This window comes from Poeciliopsis prolifica, unplaced genomic scaffold, assembly GCF_027474105.1.
Source record: "Poeciliopsis prolifica strain line A6 unplaced genomic scaffold, Auburn_PproV2 SCAFFOLD137, whole genome shotgun sequence".
Taxonomy (NCBI): Eukaryota; Metazoa; Chordata; class Actinopteri; order Cyprinodontiformes; family Poeciliidae; genus Poeciliopsis; species Poeciliopsis prolifica.
Genome location: NW_026562512.1, coordinates 294,240 through 318,204, shown reverse-complemented (window position 1 = coordinate 318,204; position 23,965 = coordinate 294,240). Strand labels below are relative to the sequence as shown.

Here is a 23,965-nt window from a genome sequence, read left to right as displayed (position 1 = left end):
TGAGCTAGCAAAATGATTAGTTTACGAACTAAATATATTTAGCTAACATGCTAATTCACGTGTCGATAAGTGGAAGTGGACTATCAAAATAAAAGCTGTGTGATACATGCGGATCAGATTATTTTATTTCTAAATAAAACAGTGTGATGTGCGGTGTTGTCTTCCTCCTGCGGTATTACAGCAATAGTTTCCCTTACCAATATGGCGGCGTTTTTAACGGGCGAAACTATGAGAGAAGAAGCCTCTCATTGCGGGTGTAATTACACGCCGGCAGGCGGGATATATTGTCAACTAAGGAATAAGGTTCTGTGGTTTATAAAGGCTGTTAATAAATAGTCGCAGTTATTGAACAATGCTTCGTGTTTTCTGAATCAATCTCGAGATAAACCAGAGATTTCTCCTTTCTCCAACCCTTCTCTGAGCCGCGGGAGTGGTACAGCCCAAGTGACGTCACGGCAGGCGGAGCTTCGAGGGCAGGCTGTGAAGAAGGGGACGGAGGAGTTTGTTGTTGTTGTTTCTCTTGTCTAGCGGAGGTTTTACTGCCGCCTCTGAACGAGCGCTAACTCCGGGGGAACCATCGCCGCCAGACCCGCTGAGGAACCGGAACCGGGACTCTCCTCTGAAACCCGCAGCGTCGAGCGGAACCAGCCCGGACTGCAACATGAAGTGGATGTTCAAAGAGGATCATTCCCTGGGTAAGAAGCGATGAAAAGCGGAGAAACGGTTCTGACACGGGACGGGTTCGAGTCCAATCCCGGTTTGTGGTTCTGGCCGGATGATTTCAGCTGGAATGAGGTGAAGGTGATGCTTAGAAACGGTTCTGTTCGGGTTCTGGCCTGGTTGTTGTGAGGGGGAGCTGATGAAGTAAGTCGGTTTCAAGATGGCTGTTGGTGCTGAAGCTCCGACCAGAACTGCTGCCAGGATCCCGGGATCATCCGCTTGAAGCCGAACCGAACCGGGTTCTGTTCCTGGTCGGATCCACCAGGCTTCATGACTCCAGCTGAAACTGAAAGCATCCTCTCCTCCTGCTGCAGGCCTCATTTCCTCAGAAAGATACTCTGCTCTCCTCCTCGAAGCCAGAATTTCCTCTAATCTTTGAACTCATCTCCGCTAATGGACCTCCAGGCTTTCTGGACCTGAAACTCACACAGAATCTAATTTTGTCTGTAAATTTGCAGGATTTTTCCCCAACTAAATGTCATGAATTGTGTTTGGAGGCAGAGGATTTCCTCCTGTGTGGGGACTTCCTGCCTGATGGACGGCAGATTCCTGGGATCTCATAGATCCGCTGTCAGAGATCCGTCTCCGCTGCTTCAGATCACCTCCAGGACCTGCCGTCGCTCACTTAGCATCCTGCTGATCTCTGTGTGTGTTTGCTCTGCAGAACATCGCTGCTTAGAGTCGACCAAGATCCGCAGCAAGTACCCGGACCGGGTCCCGGTGAGTGTCCAGCAGCGGGACGCGTTCTCCCGGTGGGACGGGTTCCCCGGCGGGACGCGTTCTCCCAGTGGGACGGGTTCCCCGGCGGGACGGGTTCCCCGGCGGGACGCGTTCCCGCCTCTAACGTCTCCGTCCCCGGCAGGTTATCGTGGAGAAGGTGTCGGGCTCCCAGATCGTGGACATCGATAAGAGGAAGTACCTGGTGCCGTCCGACATCACGGTGGCCCAGTTCATGTGGATCATCAGGAAACGCATCCAGCTGCCGTCGGAAAAGGCCATCTTCCTGTTTGTGGACAAAACCGTCCCTCAGTCCAGGTCAGATTCCTGTTCCCGCTCTGAGTCGGTTTTCCCGCCGGGGATCCAGACCTGATCCCAAACTCTGGATCTCGTGGTTTTATTTTGAACTTTGACCTCTTCACCATGTGCTGAAATCTGACCCATAAATCATCACATCTCATTACTTCTCATGTTTACGTTGACCTGTAACCATAACAACGGTTCCTGGATGACAAATCATCCCTGAAGTCACCACAATAAACAATAATATTGTAATTTTAAGACCATTTAAAGTATTATCATTTTAATAAAGGCATAAAGATGGAGGATCATATTCTGAGAACAATAAACTTTTGGTTCTGCTGAAGATTTAACGCTGAAGCTGGAAGACATTTTAAATATCTCAAATTAATAAAACAAGAGAAACAACAAATCAAATGAATCAAGAAGTTTTTCTAAACTTTTTATCTTCTAGTTTTTGGTAGAAAGAGAATAATATTACAAATTATGCAGGTGGAGTTTACTGGGCTCATTTTAATTGATTATGTCATTTATTGATGTACTGATTATGGCGGCAGGTTATGAAAGATGGCCGCCGCGCCGCCGGTCACTGCTGGGCGTTTTGCTGAAGTTTGAGCGGAAATGATGCATTTAAAGTTTTACAGATAGAATCTGAAAAGTGTGGAGAGTAGGTCTTCTGACTGAAAACGTCTCCAGCTCAGTCAGGTTGGACTTCAGGACTAGACTTTGACTAGGCCACTCTGATCCATGAATCTGCTTTCATTTCAACTTTTTCCTTTGTGGCCAAAAAGGGTAAATTTGAACAAATCATAGGCCACAAAATTCATTAAATCAAAAATGAAAAGTGAGTTTATTGTGAATTTTCTTTTTTTAAAGTTCTACCTGCTGTTTAATAAAAGAAATTGTAATAAAATGTGTTATTTTAAAAGTCCAGCTGCGTTACACAGTTTGACATTTAGAAAATAAATTATCTTTATGGAAAAGCAACAGCTTTTAAAAGTCTTGTTTTTCAATAAAATGTTTTTGCACCAGGATGAGGTGAAATTAGTTAATGTAATAAAAACATCACATGATGTTGCTACTGGAGCAAACCATAAAAAAAATTATGTCTTATTTCATAAAAACACGGCATTAGAGAAATTTAGTTTTTTAGTGGAATATTGTCAGTTTTGGCTCATTTGTAACAGAAAAGCAAAAATGAGTTGTTTTTCTGTTTCTTGGCCAAATTTTTTCCATCATGTCTTGTAGCTGGAGAGCCGCTCAAAATAATTTCCAGGGCCACAAATGGCCCTCGCGCCACACTTTGGACCCCTCTAATGTAAGCCATCCCATAATTTCTCCAGCTGGATGTTCAGGCCGTCGAACCTTTAAAAGATTTTCCTCCAGGATGATCCTGATTGAACTCCATCCATCTTCCCGCAGCATGATGCTGCCACTCCCATGTTTCACCCGGAGTCATGGTGTGTTCAGGGTGACGTGGAGTGTTGGTTTCCTCTGACCAGTCTTCCACTGGTTGGGACCGGTGGGACGTTTGCGGGGTGTGAAAACCTTTGGGTGGTTCAATAACAGCGCCTGTAATCCGTTGCAGCATCACGATGGGGCAGCTGTACGACAAGGAGAAAGACGAGGACGGCTTCCTGTACGTGGCGTACAGCGGAGAGAACACCTTCGGCTTCTAGGAACCGGGCCGGAGTTCGACTCCTCCTGCTGCGATCCGGTTCTGGTACCGCCGGCCCTGTGAGGGAGCGATCCTGCCTGAGCATCTGTTGTCCACCTTTCTACAGATTCACCTTCATTGTGGCGCCGTTTCAATCACTTTGGGTTTGATGCTGTTGTTTTTTAGATCCTGTTTGATTTTCTCTTCTTACGTTTTTTAAGTGACGGGTTTGAATGAAGTTTGTTTTAATGCTTTTGTTTTTCTTTGAATTTAATTTAATCAAAATGAATTTTAAGTTAAATGCGTGAGGGTGAGGTAGCTGGATGACCTAACCAATAAAAGATAAGACTGAACGAGTTTTATTGTCTCCTTTAAATCGTCCGCAGTCACAGATCATCTGAGAAACAGCGACACCTGGCGGCAGACTGGGAGTACTGCAGCTGGATTATGTCATTAATGGCTGAGAAAAGAAGCTGCATTTATTTAACATTTATTAGGTAGCAGAATTTTATTCCGCATCAATCAATTTAAAATGTTTATGTAAATGTGATGTAAATACTTTTGGATGTATGGAATGCCGTTTATAAAGTTACCAGTTAAAAATGAACAGCAGTAATTTGGATTATTTAGCCTGTCATTCATTTCTAAATATCACAGTTTCAAACAAAAACATTTAGTTAGTAAGACAAATATTACATGGAGAAGCTAACTGTTTAGCTCCAATCTGCATGTTTAGCTTTGAACTAGCTAAATACTGAGTTTAGCTGCAGATAAATATTTAAGTTGCTCAAAGAAAATATAGCTAATTTCCAAATTTACTTGCCAATAAGCAGAAGTGTGTTGTCAACATAAATCAGGGTTTTGTGAACCTATAATATTTGTTAACTGATTACAAGCAATTCAGTCTCACCAAAATGAGTTAACTAGCTAAATATTTAGCCTCAAACTTTATATTTAGTCATATTTTCACCATGTTTCACATTCATAAATGTCACAGTTCCAAAAATAAGTATTTAGTTTGAAGCTATACTAAGCTAGCAAGTTAAATTAGTTAACCAGTTAACTATTTAGCTCCAAGCTAAATATGTAGCTCTGAAATAGCTAAACACAACATAGTTTATCTTAAATCCAGAATGTGCAGACTGACTCAGGATGAGGCCTAAAGTGAAGGTCCATTAACAGGGACCACCATGCTAACTGGGAAGCATGGGAGAGGCAGCATCATGCTGTGGGGCTGTTTTCTGCAGGAGGAACTGGTGAACTAATGGAGAGAAGGCTATTTAATCATGACATGATCCAGGAAGTTAAAGACATGATGCATTAACCATACCATAAACATCAGCTGCAAAATGTCTTCTGAGGTCAAGGATTCGTCTCCAGCTTCACAAACACTTCCACGAAAACATTCCTTCATGAAACGGCTTTTATGTGCAGAATGGAGGTGTGCGCATTCCCGATGCAAGCCATGATCCACAGGGGGCCTGGCTGGTTCGATAGCAGACCTCAGAGTGGCCTGAGGTCAGAGGTCACCTCCCTCTGCCTGGCGGTGCCCCAGCTGACCTTCCAGACTCAGAGAAAAGGTTTTTCTCTGAGCCAAACTTTCTGGAACGGTTCTGGAAGAGTTTCAGGGATCGTTCTTCTTCGAAAGGTTTCAATTATTCTTTCTGAGTGTTTGGCGAACGGCGGTGAAACGTCTCAACGCTTCCATTTTCACTTCCTCGTGTCTCTGCCGCCGAACTTCGCAGCACTGGTATCCGTGGAAACCTGAGAGGTCGAGTTCAGGTGAAGCTGCTGGTTTTCTGCTTCAAGCCGAGGTCAGCAGGAGGTCGAGTTCAGGTCAAGTTCGACATTAAAGCCACGTCTGATAATAAAGTAAAGAAGCGCTTAGTTCTGATGAAAACTAAAAACTGAGATTATATTTCTCCTGGTTTAGCTTCACTGTTAAATCCAGATTATAATCTCAGAATCTCACAGATAAACACATTAATAATCAGAGCTCTGATTGGTCCATCAGTCCTTCCTTGTGTTATTATTACCTCCTTAGCAGATCGTTATTGTTATTTTATATCATTATTATCATCATTAGACTTTTCATTAGTTTGTTTGCATGTCGATTTATGGGATTAAATAACAAACTCAAACAAAGTTAAGATATAAACATCTTCAAATAGGAGTTTATTGGGAAATGTGTTGTTTAGGAAGAAAGCTATTGATTAATAAAACTGATCATAACGCACTGATTTATAACTCAGATCGATTTGAATGACTGAATTAAAATGATTTTTGACATTTGCGGTGAATAAAAATAAACTGAACTAACAGTTGATCAATAAAAGCAGATCCTTTTCAGAGGAAGAGGAAGAGGAGGAGGAGGAGGAGCAGCCGCTGCTTTCTGAGAACAGCTGCTGCTCAACATATAAACGGAGCCGGCCGGACCGGTCCCGCACACTTCCAGAACCTCCGGAACCATGTAGCTCCAGCTGAGCCTCTGCCTCCTGGCTCTCCTCTGCTCCCTGCGGTCCAGCTCTGCAGGTCAGAACTTTCTCCTACTACTGATGGAGAATCTCCTCCTCCTCTCCTCTGTCTGTCTGCTGCAGCAGCAGCTGCTGCTGCTGCTCCTCTGCTGCTGCAGCTGCTGCTGCTGCTCCTCTGCTGCTGCTGCTGCTCTGCTGCTGCAGCTATGAATCTGTTGTTGGTGCTGAAGTTCTGCTTTGGTTCGCAGCTCCAGTCGGTCCAGGCATGATACTGGACCCCTGCTGCCAAGACAACGGCAGGACGCCGATCCCCATAGGGAAAGTGAAGGAGATGAAAAACTCTCCGATTCACTGCAGAGTCAGATCTGTGATGTGAGTTCAGCACAACTTTCATAAATGACTGAAACAATCACTGCAAACAGAATCAGTATCATAATTAGCATCAAAACGGACATTCTGGGTTCACTGAGCACACTGCTGCTGGAACCAACATGGCTGCTGGAACCAACATGGCTGCTGGAACCAACATGGCTGCTGGAACCAACATGGCTGCTGGAACCAACATGGCTGCTGGGACCAACATGGCTGCTGGAACCAACATGGCTGCTGGAACCAACATGGCTGCTGGAACCAACATGGCTGCTGGAACCAACATGGCTACTGGAACCAACATGGCTGCTGGAACCAACATGGCTGCTGGAACCAACATGGCTACTGGAACCAACATGGCTGCTGGAACCAACATGGCTGCTGGAACCAACATGGCTGCTGGAACCAACATGGCTACTGGAACCAACATGGCTGCTGGAACCAACATGGCTGCTGGAACCAACATGGCTGCTGGAACCAAGCCAGCGTTTCAAAATAAAAGTCTCAATTTGTGATCAGAGCAAATCTGAATATTATTATATTCATTAATAATAATAATAATAATAATAATAATAATAATAATAATTATTATTATTATTATTATTATTATTATTTGTAACGGATTGTAAAATGAAATGTCTAAATTATCTGTAGTTTATTTAAATTAAACAATTTAAATGAATTTCTAATTTAAGACTGTTGCAGATTGTTTATGTATGTTTGTCTGTTTTGGTTTGCATTGTTGGTGATTTATTTGGTTTAATGGTATTTTGTAATGTTTTGGGATTTTTTTTGTTTAATACGTACCTCACGGGCTGCCGTAGAGAAAGAGGGCAGGGCCTATAAAACTGGGGAATTGCAGTGAACCAAATGAACTGTCAAACGTTGGACTAAGAAATGGCGTTCCCCAGGAAAGGCAGCGAGGTACGTTTTTGTTTGTTGTTGTATTGTTGATTTGTGTTGTATTTTAATATTTGTATTTGTTTAGTTTTCACGGTGATGGTGATGGTGATGATGATGGAGGTTTTGAAGTCAAGTGACCTGACGATGATCCAGCAAAATCATCAAAGGAGAAATAAAGCCAATATCACCTGTCGAGACCGGCTGTTTTTTAATTCAAGTACTGGGGATCAGCTACATTATTATTATTATTATTTGTTACTCCTCTCGAGTTCAATTAAACTTAACGCAGTTTGATTTTCTACAGCCATTTATTTCAGACACGTTCTTCTAGGTCCTCAAAAAATGCCGTCAGAACTACAAAAAAGGTAACACAACCTAAATCAGTTCACAACGAATGACACAATATAACAAAAGATACATACAAGAAAACTGTACCTCATTAGCTGCATCAACTCCAGAGGAATAAAGTCTAATCTTCTCACAGTCTCTCCAGCCGCATGACCCACATGGCTCCAAATGCGCCAGCCAAAGTTCCCCGGGCAACACATGCCGCGCGGAACAAAAGTTCCCCCTCTATATTCCAATGTACACCCAACATAAAACCAATAAAATTACTACTGCCACCTTAAACATAAAAAACAAAATAAAAAACAAGAGGCAGTTGTCCTGACAGCAGCCACACTCCCACCAAATCACTTGTGATTTCTATTTGAACTTATGAGTGGATCTATTCTGCTTCTAACAATGTGACTGTCTTATGAATAGGTCTGTCTAAGTGAATTTGTTTGGTGAGTCGTCTTCCATGGCAATCTAAGGTGGAGTCACTGATCAATAACTGCACCTTCCGCACACATCCATCTTCACTTGGATAAACTGCTGTGACCTTAGCGAGTTTCCAGTAATTTCGTGGTGCCGTCTCATCTTTGATGATGACTATATCATTGACTTTCGCATTTCTCCTTGTTTTCTGCCATTTTTGTCTTTGCTGTAGGCCCAACAAATATTCTTTTCTCCATCTGTGCCAGAACTCATTGGCTAGGTATTGAACTCTACGCCATCTCTTGCGAAGGTACAAGTCCTGCTGCACAAAGTCTCCTGGAGGTGGTAGTATTACAGATGTCTTCATTGTTAAAAGAAGATTGGGAGTGAGTGGTTGAGGTCCGGTAGGATCATTGAGTAGGTGAGGAGTGATGGGTCGACTGTTTACTATGGCCATCACTTCGTAAAGATAAGTCCGTAATGATGAAATGTCAAGTGTCCGGGAAGACTGATCTAGGATGGAGGACAACACACTTCTGATTGTACGGATTTGCCTCTCCCAGACTCCACCCATATGACTGGCAGAGGGAGGGTTCATAACAAACTCACATCCGAGTTTCTTCAGGCTTTCCTGGTTCATTTCTCTTACTGCTTCCAGAAATTCTCGCCCTGCCCAACAAAGTTAGTACCCTGGTCTGATCGCAGCTGCCGCACATTTCCTCGTATGGCAATGAAAGCTCGGAGCGAATTAAGGAAGGCGTCAGTTGACAGATCATCGAGTAATTCAATGTGTACCGCGCGGGAACATAAGCACGTGAACAGAAGTCCATAGCGTTTGAGCTCTTTACGCCTTCCTTGACATAAAATGGGCCAAAACAATCCATCCCACAATATGTAAACGGAGGAGTTGTTTCCATTCTCTCATTAGGCAGGTTTGCCATTTTCTGCTCTTCTGTTCCTCGTCTGAGTTTCCTGCATTTCACACAGTTGTAGATATAGGATGATACTGCTTGACTACACCCAAGTATCCAAATGCCGTTAGCTCTTAGCTCATTTATTGTCATGCCCGGCCCTGATGTTCCACATGCTGATGATAGTGATCAATCAATAACCTTGTGATGTGGCTGGTCTTCGGTAAAATAGCTGGGTGCTTAACATATGGATGTAGAGTAGCTTGCTCTAACCTACCCACTCTGAGGACACCCTTGTGGTCGAGAAAGGGGTTGAGCTGGTAGAGCTTACTTGTCTTGTCTTCAGTTAACTCTTTTCGGGACTGAAGCTCCTTAATCTCTTTGGAGAAAACTGAGCCTTGTACAATGGCTATGATTGCAAGTTCAGCTTCTTGTCTTTCTTCGAGACTTGTAGCTTCATTGGTTCTCTTTTGCATTCTCTTAAACTCCTTCCCAAATCTAATGAGTCTTGCAATAGCTTTGACTAGTTTTGACCAACTGGAAAACTTCACAAAACGCTCCACCAAAGAATCTATCTTTGTCAACATGTGATGTGCAACTACTTTCCGTACTTCTGGGTCTTCTGATCCAAGTTCTCCTACCTTAATCTCTCCACTGGGCAGCTCTTCTTGCCAGAGAAAACTTGGTTCTCTAAACCAGTTGGAAGAAACAAGGTCTTTGGCTTTTAATCCACGAGACGCATGGTCAGCGGGATTTCATGTGAAGAAATGTACTTCCACTGTGTTGGTACAGTACTCTCTTTGATGCGTTGGATTCGGTTCGCTACAAAAACGTGAAAACGTCTTGCCTCATTGCTGATGTATCCCAACACAACCTGCGAATCTGTCCAAAAGAATTCTTCAGCATTTTCCAGCTCCAATTCTGCCTTGAGCATGTCGCTTATGCGTACCGCGACGACTGCTGCAGACAGCTCCAATCTTGGTACCGTAGTCACCTTGGTGGGTGCCACTCTGGATTTGGCGAATACAAGAGAGCAATGGATTTGTCCTGATTCACTGATAGCTCTTAGGTAGGTACAGACTCCATATCCTGCAACACTTGCATCTGAAAAATAGTGAAGTTCATACTTCTGAACTTCTTTGAAATCCTTAGGAAGGTAACAACGGTCAATCTTAACATCTGCAAGGTTCTTGACATCTGACAGCCAGGACTCCCACCGTGGCTTCAGTTCACTTGAGAGCGGTGCATCCCAGTCCACCTTGTCACGACATATCTGCTGTAATATTTGCTTGCCAAGTAAAACAAAAGGCGCCACAAGTCCAAGTGGGTCGAAAATGGAGGCCACAGTCGACAACACTCCTCTTCTGGAAAGTGGGTGCTCTTTCACAACCACTCGAAACTGGAAATGATCAGAGGCTACGCACCACTTAATGCCTAGAGCTCTGTCTGTTTTTTGCTCACCAAGTGCAAGGTCTTGCGATTTTACTGTCTCTGCACAGTCTTCTTTAGGAAGTGAGTCAAGTACTTGTTGACTGTTGGAAACAAACTTATGAAGTTGTAGTTTCCCAGTGTGACAGAGTTCCTTTGCTTCATTCACCAGATGAATTGCTTCCTTTTCCGAATGAAAACTGATCAAACCATCGTCCACATAAAAATTTCTTTCAATAAATTTTATTGTCGCTTCACTAAACTGTCCTTGACCTTGTGCTGCAATGTACTTGAGACCAAAGTTTGCACAAGCTGGTGATGAGGCAGCTCCAAACAAGTGGACACGCATGCGGTAGACCGATGGAGTGGAGTGGAAATCTCCATCATCCCACCACAGGAAGCGAAAATAGTCTTGATCTTCTACTCTGACTCTGAATTGATGAAACATGCGTTTGATGTCGCACATCACTGCTACTTGTCCCTTTCGGAATCTGCACAGGACTCCTACAAGTGTGTTGGTTAACTGGTCCTGTCAACAGGTGATCGTTCAATGAGACTCCTTCATACTTTGCTGAACAATCGAACACCACTCTTATTTTTCCCGGTTTTTGGGGATGGTATACCCCATGGTGAGGTATGTACCATGCCGGGTGTTTGTGCAGTTCTTCAGGAGGCACCTTTACCGCATCTCCACACTCTATTGTTTCATTCATAAACTTCACATAGTCACTGTGATATTGTTTGTCCCTTCCAAATCTCTTCTTGAGGCACTTGAGTCTGTGTTCTGCACAGCTCTTGTTGTTTGGTAAAATTGGTCTAGCCTCCTTAAATGGTAAGGGTAACTCACAATGTCCATCCTTTTGAATTTTTACTCCATCCTCCATTATGGAAATGAAGCGCAAGTCCTCTTGAGAAAGATGAGAATCTTCCACTTTCCTTTCATTAAAATCAGATTCGAGAACTTTAATCACATCTGTTGTTGTGAAAACCTCTTTGACCTGAGTGCGACACAAAGTGCACCTCTTTAGTCAGCTGATCAGATGGTGGATTAGGTGTCACTTCCTTGACAATTATCCTGTGACTACATCCAATAATGTCTCCATAGTCAACACAATGACCAACACCTCCAACTATTGTCCAGCCGAGGTCTGTGCGTTGAGCAAAGGGCTCATTGTCCTTTCCTGACACAACTTCTCTTGGTACTAATGCTTGTGAACAGTTATAACCATTAACAGAGCAACATCGCATTCAATCAGAGGGGCAATCTCTTCAGCAAGGTGCTCCAGGTGAGGCCATGCTCTTGCTGTCTTTGGTGTGGGAATATGATTTAAATTGGCAGGGATAAACTCTCTGGTATATGTCATAAGAAGAGGGATTCTCTTTGAAGAGTAGAAACCTCTGATTTGTAGCTCTGAAAGCCTTTGACTTGAAACAACAGTATCTTTAGATGACAACGTAGAGAGCTTTAACTGTACATCTCTTTTTTCTGTGTCCAGAGCATCTGCCTTTTCTTTGAGAACAAATGTAGTGTCGCTTTGACTATCCAGAAGGGCGTATACTAGCATTTCCTGTTCTGGATTACTTGCTGTGGACAACCAAACTGGAATTATTGTAGATGTGAGATTGCTCTTATCACCTTGGATCACACGGTTTGAGATTGCTTCACTTGATGTATCTTTACTTTGTTCTTTGGTTTCTTTAACTTGCCCTTGTTCTTTATCGCTGTCTTTATTTCTTCTGAACTCTTTGTCTCGTTCTTCATGTAAACATGTTGGGTGTTTTCCCTTACAGGTGTTACAAACACTTCTCTTTTCACATTTCTTGGATTGGTGTCCAAAAACTGAGACATCCAAAACATAGTCCTTTCAATTTCACAAACTTCACTCTTTCAGTTATGGCTTTCTCCATGAACTTCCGACATGTCTGGATGTTGTGATTTAATCTTTCACAGAAAACACATTTGTTTATTTCTGTTCTCTCTTCTGTGCTGCTTACAAATGTCTTTGTTCCGACACTTCGAGCTTTTAAAGGGTTCACTTTCTCTGAGTCATTTGTTTTGAGAGCATGCAGTGATGTCACTGGGTTACATGCTATTTTAGCTTCTCTTGTGACAAAGTCAACAAAGTTGCTGAAGGTTGGAAATGAACCAGTCTCTTCTTCAATCTGAATGACTTGCCTGTTCCATCTTGCTGTAAGCCAATCAGGCAGCTTGTTGAGCATTCGTTGGTTCTCACTGCAGTCATTCAGAACCTCGAGACTCTTTATCTGAGACATTGCTGCTTCACAGCCTCTGAGAAAATCTGAGAACTCTCTTAGTTCAGCGCTGTCTTTTGTTCCAATTTTCGGCCATGACGAGAGCTTATCTCTGAAAGCTTTAGCGATTATGAATGAACTTCCATATCTTCCTCCAGAATGTTCCAGGCTGAATGGTATGCTATGTCTGTTCCCAGTAGAAAGTAACCCTCAATAGCCTTTCTTGCAGGACCACCAACATACTTTCGTAGGTAGTAGATCTTTTCACCCACTGGAATGTTCTTTCTTTCAATCAGCATTTGAAATGAAATTTTCCAATCCTTGTACTTGATTGGATCACCATTGAAAACAGCAGGTTCTGGAAACTGGTAATCGGTTAATGTTAATGGACTCTGCTAAAACCCTTGCCAGTACTGTTGCGCCATCTTCCTGCGTGGCATTGTTGGTAGGTTGCGCACTTGAGGTGTTGTCTTGTGGTGATGTAAATGATTGTGCACTTGGATTGAGTCTTGAAGGTTTCAAACTTAGGCTGAGGCTGGCTTACTGGAATTGATGTGGTCTTTGATTTTCCACATCATGCAGAAGATCCGATATTTCTTCATCTGAGTTGAGTTCTTGCTTGTAGACTCTCACTCGTGCTTTGGCAGCTTCCATCTGTTTTACAGCTTCTAAACGTTCAAGCTCTCTTTTTCTTCTTTCTAACATTCTTTGGGTTTCAGCATTCTCTGCCTTTTGTTTTGCAAGTCTTTCTTTGTTTTCCAATTCAAGCTCTTCCAGTTTCTCTCTTTCCCACTCCATTTCTTCCATCATCTTTAGAGTGGCTTCCATGGCTGCAAGTTCTGCTGCTGCTTCTTGTCTTTTGACAGACAACTTACTCGAATGGCTTGAACGTACACTACCCGATTGTGTGGAAACTTGCGAGGTTGTTAAAGTGAACACAGAGCCAGCTTCACTCCAACCAGCCGATCTCCTTTCTATATTTCTCATCTTCCTTTTCACCAGTGTTTCCTTGAACTTGGTTTATAAGTTTTTGTGAAACTGCATCACAGTGTCCACTCTGCGACGAGTGTCTCTGTCAGGTGTTTCATAACTTCGCAGCTCTTCGTAGGCTTGCTTCACTTCTCCTGAAGCATGTTGGATTTGAACAATGTGATTGTGCAAACTTGGTTCATCAGGTGCTTCAAGTGATCTTTTAGCTTGTTTAGCAGCAGTTTTCCATTTGTTATAACTGATCTTGAAACGAGCTTGAAGCCTGCTCACCTTTTCTTCATGTAGTGTTTGGCCTTTCTCTGTGAGTTTTCTCTGCCTTACACTTTTCCTCAAGCCTTCTTCTGGAACAGCTTGACTTGTTCTTGCCTCCAAGGGGATTGTATCTGAGGCCTTCTCTTCGTGATTCCCATCTTGCTGCAGCTCCATAGCTCCAGCATCACAGTCTTTCTGTGTGGCCATGTCACTGTTCAATTGTGTGTGCACTAAGGGTTTTCTTAACTGTAACTTAAAATGTTCCTATATTAAAAATAATATTTAAAATATATATATATATATATATATATATATATATATATATATATATATATAAAATATATAAAATATATATATATATATAGCTTCAAGCGCTAACCTTTCAGTTTGTTCATAAACTTAAATTATTTTCCTTGAATGAACTTAAATGTAGTGAATCTTTAACACTCTTTACACCTTTATGTGTTTAAGCTTAAATTATTTCTATCTTCAAAGACGAACTTAAATGTGGTGTAACAAACACCTTAATCAGAACAATAAATCTTCTTTCACTTGTTACAAAACAGAAAAAAAGAAAAATAGCTTCCATGTGAAACCAAATTATAACTTGCTTTTAAGGTACCTTAGTTTACTATTAACTTGTCAAAACACTTATAATTCACTTGAATAACTTGGTAACAATTACCTTGCAAACATTTACTTATCTATATATTTTTTCAAACTTAAGCTTTAACTTTATACCACAGCAGATTACCCTCTTAAACACTTATAGAGTCCCTTTCAAAGTTAGCAAAGCTAATTCACCTATTCACATTTAACTTATTTTAAACGTGTTACTTGGTGGCAGATTAACCACGCTGCACTCCTGGACTCTTGGCTGCCTCTGGTTCAGGTAACCCTGCATGCAGTCGGTTTTTTCCTTCGATGCTAGAGAGCGACGTCACCCCTTAACGAGCTGCTCGTTGACGGCTCCGCAGCTGCAACAGACTCCGCTCTTCTCTCCACACTTGTCCAGCACGAAGCAGTTGAGTTCTGACTGTTACTCCTCTCGAGTTCAATTAAACTTAACGCAGTTCTTGATTTTCTACAGCCATTTATTTCAGACACGTTCTTCGAGGTCCTCAAAAAATGCCGTCAGAACTACAAAAAAAGGTAACACAACCTAAATCAGTTCACAACGAATGACACAATATAACAAAAGATACATACAACAAAACTGTACCTCATTAGCTGCATCAACTCCAGAGGAATAAAGTCTAATCTTCTCACAGTCTCTCCAGCCCGCATGACCCACATGGCTCCAAATGCGACAGCCAAAGCTCCCCGGGCAACACATGCCGCGCGGAACAAAAGTTCCCCCTCTATATTCCAATGTACACCCAACATAAAACCAATAAAATTACTACTGCCACCTTAAACATAAAAAACAAAATAAAAAACAAGAGGCAGTTGTCCTGACAGCAGCCACATTATTATTAGACCAAAACCACGAAGGAAACAATGATTCTAAATACCAAAATATGAACTTTGTTCTGGTGCTGGGCGGTCAGCCGGTCCCGTTCGGACCCAGTTGGCCGGTCCGTTTCTGACCCAGGTCCGGTTCTGACCCAGAAGCTGTGTGTTCTCCTGCAGAGTCATCACTGAGAGCAACAGGAAGTTCTGCCTGGATCCGACTGGACCTGGACCCGGAAACTGCAGACAGAGTTTGGGACAGAAAAACGGCTCCACTGAGATCTGGATCGGAACCGAGTCTGCTGGAGCGGGAAGAACCGTTTGGATGTTTTAACGACACTGGACGAGTCGCTGATAGTTCTCAATTTTTACTGCTAATTTATGATTTTATAAAGTTTTTGTTTTTCAGTTTGTCTGATGGAGAATTGATCATTTAGGAACATTTATGTTTCCAAATCGTCACTGATTGTTATGAGCTTGAATTTAAGGTTTTTAACAAAACTTTTGTTTCTTTTTGCTGGAAAAGTTGATGATGTTCATCGCAAAGTTACTCATTTCATAATAAAAGCTCTTTATCCTGGTGATCATGAATGTCAGTGTAGCAAGTTCATCTTATTGTTAATATTATTATGAATGAACATTCTCTAAACTTTCAGTGGAACATTTTATTTGTAGTTTCTACTTTTATACTAATTTCCTTTTATTTTTGTTGCCAAGTTAATAGTTCCTGTTGTTAGTTGTTGCGGGGGGCGATAATTGGTGTGACACATCTCTTCTCCGTGTGCGCAGCCGCAGACTGGTGAGGTTCTCCCTGTGAGCTAAGCTAGCAGTTATGAAATGAAATGTAGTTGCTAAGGTTCAGAAATATTAGATTAAGATTATAATAGCTGTTTTATGAGGTCTGTGTTTGATTTTGTTCCATTTATTGTGTTTGAATAAACACTTTTCAGATCTAACATTTTCATTATTTAAAGAGAAAATGCGATTTTAAGTGTAAACCTTCATACGGGAAATGAATGTAGACAGAAACAGATGGAAACAATAAAAATGCAAATATCCCCAAAAGTTTGATCAACATGTTGATTTATTCCTTTATTCTGAGCTCAGCTGGTGTTTTAACAATCATGTCGCTCCATCTACGCCTTAGAGCGACAGAACCAGTCAAACCAGGAATCCATTTTCTGTAGAAAACATCTTATAGATCATGTCTACATGAATTAATCCAAAAACAGAAAACCAACAAAGCAAAAGAAAGGAAGAGGAAGAACAGAGAAATGGAGAAAAAACAAATCAGTTTCCGGTTCTGGTTGGGATTTCAAACTTCACCACTAGATGGCAGTAATAGCCCAATGGGTTGAAAATACGTTGATTTTGGGCACTTTTATGGAAAAACATAATTTTAAATCATAAAAAGCAGTCAGACAAGCTCTTGGTGGTTAAAGAGTTTAAATGCATTGCTGTCTTGCTAACATTAAGTTGTAACTTTTATTATTTGATCTGGATTTTAAACAACTTTTTTCCAGAACTGGAATCCAAGTTAAGCTGGAAAGTTTCCTGAAAACACAGAGGAGGAAAACTTCTGCTAAAGTCCAGTTTAGACAAGAACTGTGACTGATTAATGAAAACTGTGCAGCCCTTGGATGTTTGGCTCTTTTTATTGCTTTTATCAATCAATCTTTTCCCTGCCTACAGAAGAAACACATTTTAAATTATTTTTGTATTTTTATTTTAAGTCCATTCATCATAATGGTTTTTCCACCAGTAAAATTCCAGTCCTGATCTGGTTCTGTGAAAGCCCCGGTTCCATTTCCACCTCCTGGGAACCGAGTCAGAACCACATTGTTACCAACTCCTCATCCAGTCCACGTTTTATTATCACATTTAACAGTTTAATTTAAGCTTCATATCTCAGTTTATTAACAGGTAGATCCTGAATGCGTCTCAGTCGGCTGGAAAACTCGACCTGGTTCTTTAGGGAACCAGAGATTCAGGGGATCATCAGTTGTGAGCGGATCACTGAGACTCTGCTGCCGCTTTTCTGATGCTAATCTGACATTTTATCATCATTAATGAACCTTTCATTCAGCTGTTTCTGTTTTTCATTTTTAATTTGATGCCTCCTGATCAAATCCTCTGATCCAGCCGGAGTTTAGTGGAAAACAAACACAACGCGTGTCAAACGTTTCAGGGTTCTTCCCCAGCTCTGTTCAATCTGCTTTACTCTGACGCCAGTCCGTCTGTCTAGTCAAAGTCTGGTTTGGTCAGGTGTGAATGCTAATCGACCTCTGACCTCAACCGGTCTGGGTTCGGTTTGAATGTGAACGCCACGCGGACCAGAGACTGCACCACGAATAGGAAGTGGACGACAGCACAGGGCATTCTGGGTAAATACAACCAAAGCTAACGTTCTAGCCCAATGCTAACAGGAGAAATGACTAAAGAGAAATCCTCCAGCACTAAACTCTGACGCCTCCATCTTGTTTCATCTGGTGAAGCAGGAAGTTGCTCTCAGCGTCTTCAGAGGTTTTAGTGTCGTTTCCAGCGCCCCCACAGGCCAGGAGGGTAACAGGCTGGTTTGACTCAGAGCAGAGAGAAAGAACCTCAGCAGATGGAGTTGTTAAATGTTTGGTACCAATAGAACCGAGTCTTCTGGACTATCAGGGGGAAATCAGACTAAATGTTGGCTGGGATTTAAACCGATGGACAGATTCTATAAATCTGGACTCATTAAAGGGTTGAAGCTGCAGCACTGAACAAATCTAAACCTGAAGGAGAAGATATTAAAGGAAGACTCCTCAGCTGGAGATCCAACATCAGCGGTTCCTCCGGCTCGGATCCTGCAGGGTGGTGACCCGTACGCAGACCGGGGCCCTTAGGGGCCACAGCTGGACGTCCATCTGGGAGTCAGATTAAAGATTTAAAGGGAAAGACACTGGAAATGTCCATCAGAAAGCAGAAGGTGGCAGTGTGGACCGATGCGTCTCGTTGGACGGGAGTCCGTCGCTTTCCTTTTTGGACGCAGACGAGAAGTCTTCCTGCGAGAAGTCACTCATCTCCTTGTGGCGCTCCTGCTTCCACACCCGCTCGTACTCCTGCTTCAGCTCCTGGTAAGAGCGAGAGAAGGTGTGGAAGATGGAGGTGGCCGGGAACGCCATGATGAGGATGCCGCTCAGGATGCTGACGAGCGCCACCATCTGGCCGGGGACGCTGCGTGGCACCATGTCGCCGTAGCCCACCGTGGTCATGGAGATGATGGCCCACCAGTAGGAGGCCGGGATGCTGCTGAAGCTGTGCTGGGGATGCGCGGCGGCGAACGGCGCGAGCTCGCTCTCGGCCAGGTGGACCAGCGGCGAGAAGAGGGCGACGGCCACACAGACGAAGAGCAGCAGCAGGCCGAACTCCCGCATGCTGCGCTGCATGGTGACGCCCAGCGTCTGCAGGCCCAGGGAGTGGCGCGCCAGCCGCATCACGTACAGGATCCGCAGCGCCCGCAGCAGCCGCAGGATCAGGCTCAGCTTGTCCAGGTAGCCGCGGCCCACCGCCGCCTCGTCCTGCGCCTCCTCACCGACGTCGAACACCAGCGACACGTAGTACGGCAGGATGGCGACGGCGTCGATGATGTTGAGCGGGCCGCGAGCGAAGGCCAGCTTGGAGGGAGCGTTGACGAAGCGCAGCAGGAACTCCAGGGTGAACCAGGCCACGCACACGGACTCCACCACGAACATGTTGCGACACTTCTGGGAGCATTCGCCCTGCGGAGGAGGAAACATGGAGACGTTTCATCAAACTGCGGCATCCGAGAGGAAACCAAAGAGCCGTTTTAAAGCTGCACAGCAACAGTTCAGACTATTCAGTCTGTCATAAACTAAACACTTAGCCAACTAACTATCCCGTTTAGTGGTAAATATGTAGTTAAATAGCTTTAAACTACATTTGGTTTGTTAGTCTGAGCTACTAATCTGCCTGCTAACTAAAAACATAGTTAAGCTAAAGATTTAAGTCACTGAAATACTTTGGAGGTAAATATGTTGTTCTGAGCTAAATGTGTCAGCAAGCTAAATATTTAACTTCAAACTAAATATTTAGTTTGTAACTGTGAACGTTATGAATGAATGAATGAATCCTAAGGTTTCCCTTCATGGCTTGAAGTGTAAGTCCTGTTCAGGATGCGGTTCATTCTGTTTCACAGATCCAGATTATTTCCTCCTGAACCTCCAGCAGGGCGGGTCCGGGTCACACCTGGAGAAACCACCTGAGTCCAGAACGGGTCGTTTCACATAAAAACATGAATTCAGTTTCTGTCTGGATCAGGAGACGAACCAGAGGAGCTGCAGTGATGTAAGAATGTTTCTGTCTCTGCTGCATGAAAACCATGAGCTGAAAAGCTTCAGTGACAGATTATCTCAAATCGACATGAAGACCAGAAGAAGAACGATGAGCAGAGATCCTGGCTGGGAGGAAACCAGCTGCTTGTTAGTCAGGATCCAGAGGAGAGGCTCTGCCTGCAGGTTACTGTAGAAAATTAATTCAGATTTATGGTTTAAAGACAAGATGGACGCAGCGTTCTGCTTCCTCTCCTTCTGCTAATTTGGATTTTTAGTTTTCGTCCTCAGAGGAAGATTGAAGGCTGACAGTCACAGAAATCCACAGATCAACTATTTAGTACATTTTGTCTTATCACTTGTATGAAAATTAAAATAATATTTATAATTCAGCAGATTGTAACAAACAAATTAAGAAAATATTGAATATTCTGAATTTTTAAGCTGTAAACATGATTTATTCAGCAAGAAAGCCTGCAGAGCATCGATTTGCTTCCTGTTGAAACGGAAAAAATCATTTCTTTTCCTGTGAGATTCAACAACAGAACAGCGAAAACACAGACGTGATTAACGAGGCTGTCAGCGCGACAGACACAGCTTTTAGGAAATAATAAAGTGGATATTTTTAATCTGGCCGCCGCCACAGGAAGCTCCGCTCCAGGACACAGGAATGATTCCCTGCATGAGGTGGACCAGAGCAGAGAATCAAACCAGCAGCAGCCGGGACCGGCCTCTTACCAAACACCTCAACATGAACAACTTGGACTTGGACTAGGCCATTATGCACCATAATGCCTCTGACTGCATGTTGGAAGCTGAACTTCTGCTGAACTGAACCTCCAGCCATCAGCAGCTCTACACAAATACAGAGTTCATCAACTAAACATTTAGTTTTAAAGTCAATATTTAGTTTGAAACTATTTAGTTGCAACATAAATAGTTACTTATCTAAATGTGTTTCTTGAAGCTACATATTTAGCTCAGTAACTAAATATTTAGCAAGCAAAATGTTTAGCTAACTAACAAAATATTTAGTTTGAAGCTAAATATCAGCTAAATAAGTTAGCTTCAAGCTAAACCGTTTGTTTGCGGGTAACTGTTTAGCATCACACAACATTTTGCATGAACTTCAGTTCAGAGATCAGAGCATCATCTGCATGTTTACCATCTCCAACAAAACTTCATCCCACAGCATGACAAGTCCACCACCATGCTTCAGGAAATGAGGGGTGTGTCCACAGTTTTGACTCTCAAACCGAATAGTAAACTTTAATCTGATCTAAGCATGATATGCTGATCTATCCCTTAAAATCGCTGGTGTTTATTTATCGTATAAGAAAATAAGGAAACGTTTGCTGCTTTTCCAAAAAGTTTCGTGATTGTGTTTTGGTAACACAAGCGTTAAATTTGAGCCTGAAGATCAAATTTTAAACATTATTAGTCAGTCAGGACAGAAAGTTGAACTGGTTCAGGACTTTTGCTCAGTACTGGGTGGATTCAGTCCCGTTCCCTAAACTGGAAAAGCCTCAAACTCACCCGGTTCTCCTCGTCTCTGAGGTCCGGCATGGTACTGATGCAGAGGCTGACCACAGTCACCAGAACCATGATGATGGACAGGCAGGCGAAGATCTTCCCCGCCAAACCCGAGTGCGGGTTTTCCATCACCTCCCGCAGCGCCGACACCAGCCTGCGGTAGCCCTTCTCCGCCTGCGGGGGTCTCTCCTTCAGCTTCATCCTCTTCTGCCTCCACTCCTCCTCCTTCCGCCGGCGCTCTGCCACCTCGTCCACCCGGGTGATCATCCGCCGCCGGCAGCAGCGCTCCATGTGGCCCGGGTCCACGCCCCAGTAGTCCAGCTCATCGTGCAGAGAGACGGCGCACAGCTCCCGGAGAAGACGCAGCTTTCCCGCCGCCAGGAAATTCAGGATGACCCTGAAGGCCGTGGGGTTCCGGTCGAAGAAGAACTCCCGACACGTCTCGTCGTAGTCGTCGCAGAGCCGAGCGATCTCCTCCGGCGTGGTGCAGGAGCGAAGACGGGCCAGCCGGCTCTGGGGGAACTGCTCCAGCGTGCTCCAGGGAAGGCGTAGCGGTTCCCCCCGACGTTGATGAGGACCTGCACGGCGTGGTCCACCGTGAAGGAGGCCTGGGGCTCCCGCAGCAGCCGGCGCGCTGGAAGTACACCCCCTTTAGGGTCTCGGTCTCTGGGATCTCAGTGAAGAACCGGTCCAGGCTGCTATCGTCGCTGCTGATGGAGTAGGTGCTGAAGTCATGGTTGGCATTGCTGATGATGGGCATGCTGGCAGCAGATCCGGGACGGAATAGAAGAACTTTCTGTGGTCGAGCTAAAGAGGAAGACCAACTCCGAGCAAGATACTGAAAAGACAGAAAAACTAGAAGTTAGCCTGAGATGCTGCTCAGCTCCGATCTCTTCTCTCATGTACGCAAATGTTTGTCAATCTTCTGCTAATGCTGAAAAATCACAATGACGTGAATGAGCTTGTTCCAGTGATGAGTCATTAAAAGTCAAAGCAGTGATGGATGAAAACCATTGCCCTCCTCACTTCCTTGTCGTTTCTGCCAGTAGTAACATTCAGGTGTGGATGTAGCTAGCAGGTGGAGATGTTTTGACTTCTTGTAATTAAGTTAGAATATAAAAACAGAAATACTAAACTATCATTCAGGATAGTAAAAGTCTAGTAAAAACTAATTTTTAAATATCTGGAATGTAAATACAGAAACCAATTCTGTTAAAACGGCCTGCCATATCCCCGTGTTCCCTCTTTCCTCCAGCAGGTGGCGCCTCTCAGACTTCTGGGGATCTAAACTCAATCTGTAGCTTTAGTCCATCAAACCACCGGAACAACCTGCTGCTGTGAAGCAGGAATTACATAATATCATAGATTATCCAACTGACCGGCCGGAAGCTGCAGCATCACAACAGATGAACTTTAACCTCCAGCTTTAACACGGTTCTCTGGTTTAGGTTAGAAACTTCTGGATCCCGGCAGAGCTGCAGACTCGATTCAATCAAAATCAAAATCAGAAAGTTAATGGGATGAAACGTGAAGCGGAGTCACCTGTCAGGGCAAAGGTGGAGCATAAGGAGTCCTCAGCCCAGCCTGTCCCGGATGTCCACCTGTCCCCCGGGATCCACCTGTCCCTGGGATGTCCACCTGTCCCCCGGGATGTCCACCTGTCCCTGGGATGTCCACCTGTCCCTCGCAGAAATAATAATGCGTTTATTTAACAGCGGTTTCCTGAAACCTGCTGCTTTGTTTCATCTTGTTCCGACAGCAGGACCTTCCTCCTCTTCCTCTTCTTCCTCCTCTTCCTCCTGTCTAACAGGCGGTTCCGCTCTCAGAGGTCGGGAGAAGTTTGTTTAAAAGCAGGAAATGGATCCGGAGACGCACAGATTTCCTCAGGTTGGTCCGACTGAGATCCGTCCTGCTGCGCGGACCGAACCGAACAGAAAAATGATCCGGTTAGAAGAGCTGGCAGGTCTGGAGCGGCCAGCAGGGGGCGAGAGTGAGGTGGACTCACCTGTAAAGGCAGCCAGTTCTCTGTGGAAAAAGAAATCACATTTTTATTCAGGGTTGATATTACATTTCCCAAAATCGATTTAAAACAGAAGCAAATCCACCGCCCGTCATTCTGCATGAATGAAACACCAAACTGTCGTTTTGCGGACAGAATAGATCATGACAATCACTTACTGCTGCCCCAAACGTCGAACGGAACCGAACCGAGAGACGATGCTCAGTGAGTCCGTCCATGATGGATTCATGTTGTGACTCTGAGTTCACAACATGAACAGATTCTTCCTGCTCTTCTGTAAATGTTTCATCTGTTGGCCTTTAGCTTCTGAGTCAAATACTTATCTTAGCTAAGTTGCTGTCTAGCTATTCAGCTTATGCTACTTAATTAGCTTGCTAATTGGGTCGGCAAACTTACTATTTGGTTTTAAATTGAACCTAATGTTTGAGGCTAACTAGTTAGCAAGCTAAATATGTAGTTTGAAGCTTAGCTAGCTTCAGTCTAAATATTTAGCTTCAACTACATATTTAGCATGCTAACTAGATAGCATCAAACGAACTACAATCTGAATATCTTGTTGTCTAGCAACATATTTAGCTTCAACTCGACATGTGGAGACATGCTAAATGAACAGTGTTGTATAGTAACGAAGCAAAAATACTTCACTACTTTACTTAAGTATATTTTGGAGCATTTCATACTTTCCTCGAGTATGAAAATTTTTGATAACTTTCATTTTTACTACACTATATTTCTGAACTTAATTGCAAACTTTTACTCCGATCCATTTTCAATGTGTGGTTTAGTTACTCGTTACTGTGATGGAGGACCCGTCACGAGTTAGGGCCTAATTAAAGAGTTAACACACACACAAACACACACACATACACAATCACATACACAAACCTACACAATCACACACAAAC

General features: G+C 43.5%; 2 protein-coding genes and 1 long non-coding RNA gene across 3 annotated transcripts; 1 reads left to right on the top strand and 2 right to left on the bottom strand.

Annotated features, from left to right (window-relative positions):
* LOC129355523 (gamma-aminobutyric acid receptor-associated protein-like 2) lies at positions 1-3,751 on the top strand. Its single transcript, XM_055025122.1, has 4 exons — positions 1-695; positions 1,385-1,440; positions 1,583-1,755; positions 3,326-3,751. Exons 1-4 carry the CDS (start codon positions 662-664, stop codon positions 3,414-3,416), a joined length of 354 nt encoding a protein of 117 aa, XP_054881097.1. The 5' UTR covers positions 1-661; the 3' UTR covers positions 3,417-3,751.
* Positions 3,752-16,310: 12,559 nt separating this feature from the next.
* On the bottom strand, positions 16,311-22,464 carry LOC129355516 (potassium voltage-gated channel subfamily G member 1-like). Its single transcript, XM_055025116.1, is given in 5 exon segments — positions 16,311-18,937; positions 21,044-21,585; positions 21,588-21,668; positions 21,671-21,878; positions 22,420-22,464. Coding segments are annotated over 4 exon segments (1,560 nt in total). The 5' UTR covers positions 21,801-21,878; positions 22,420-22,464; the 3' UTR covers positions 16,311-18,130.
* A 196-nt stretch (positions 22,465-22,660) lies between these two features.
* On the bottom strand, positions 22,661-23,605 carry LOC129355525 (uncharacterized). Its single transcript, XR_008605286.1, has 3 exons — positions 23,219-23,605; positions 23,046-23,065; positions 22,661-22,952 (listed from the first exon to the last, which is right to left on the bottom strand). It is a non-coding gene; the product is annotated as an uncharacterized LOC129355525 (long non-coding RNA).
* Between the last annotated feature and the right edge of the window lie 360 nt (positions 23,606-23,965).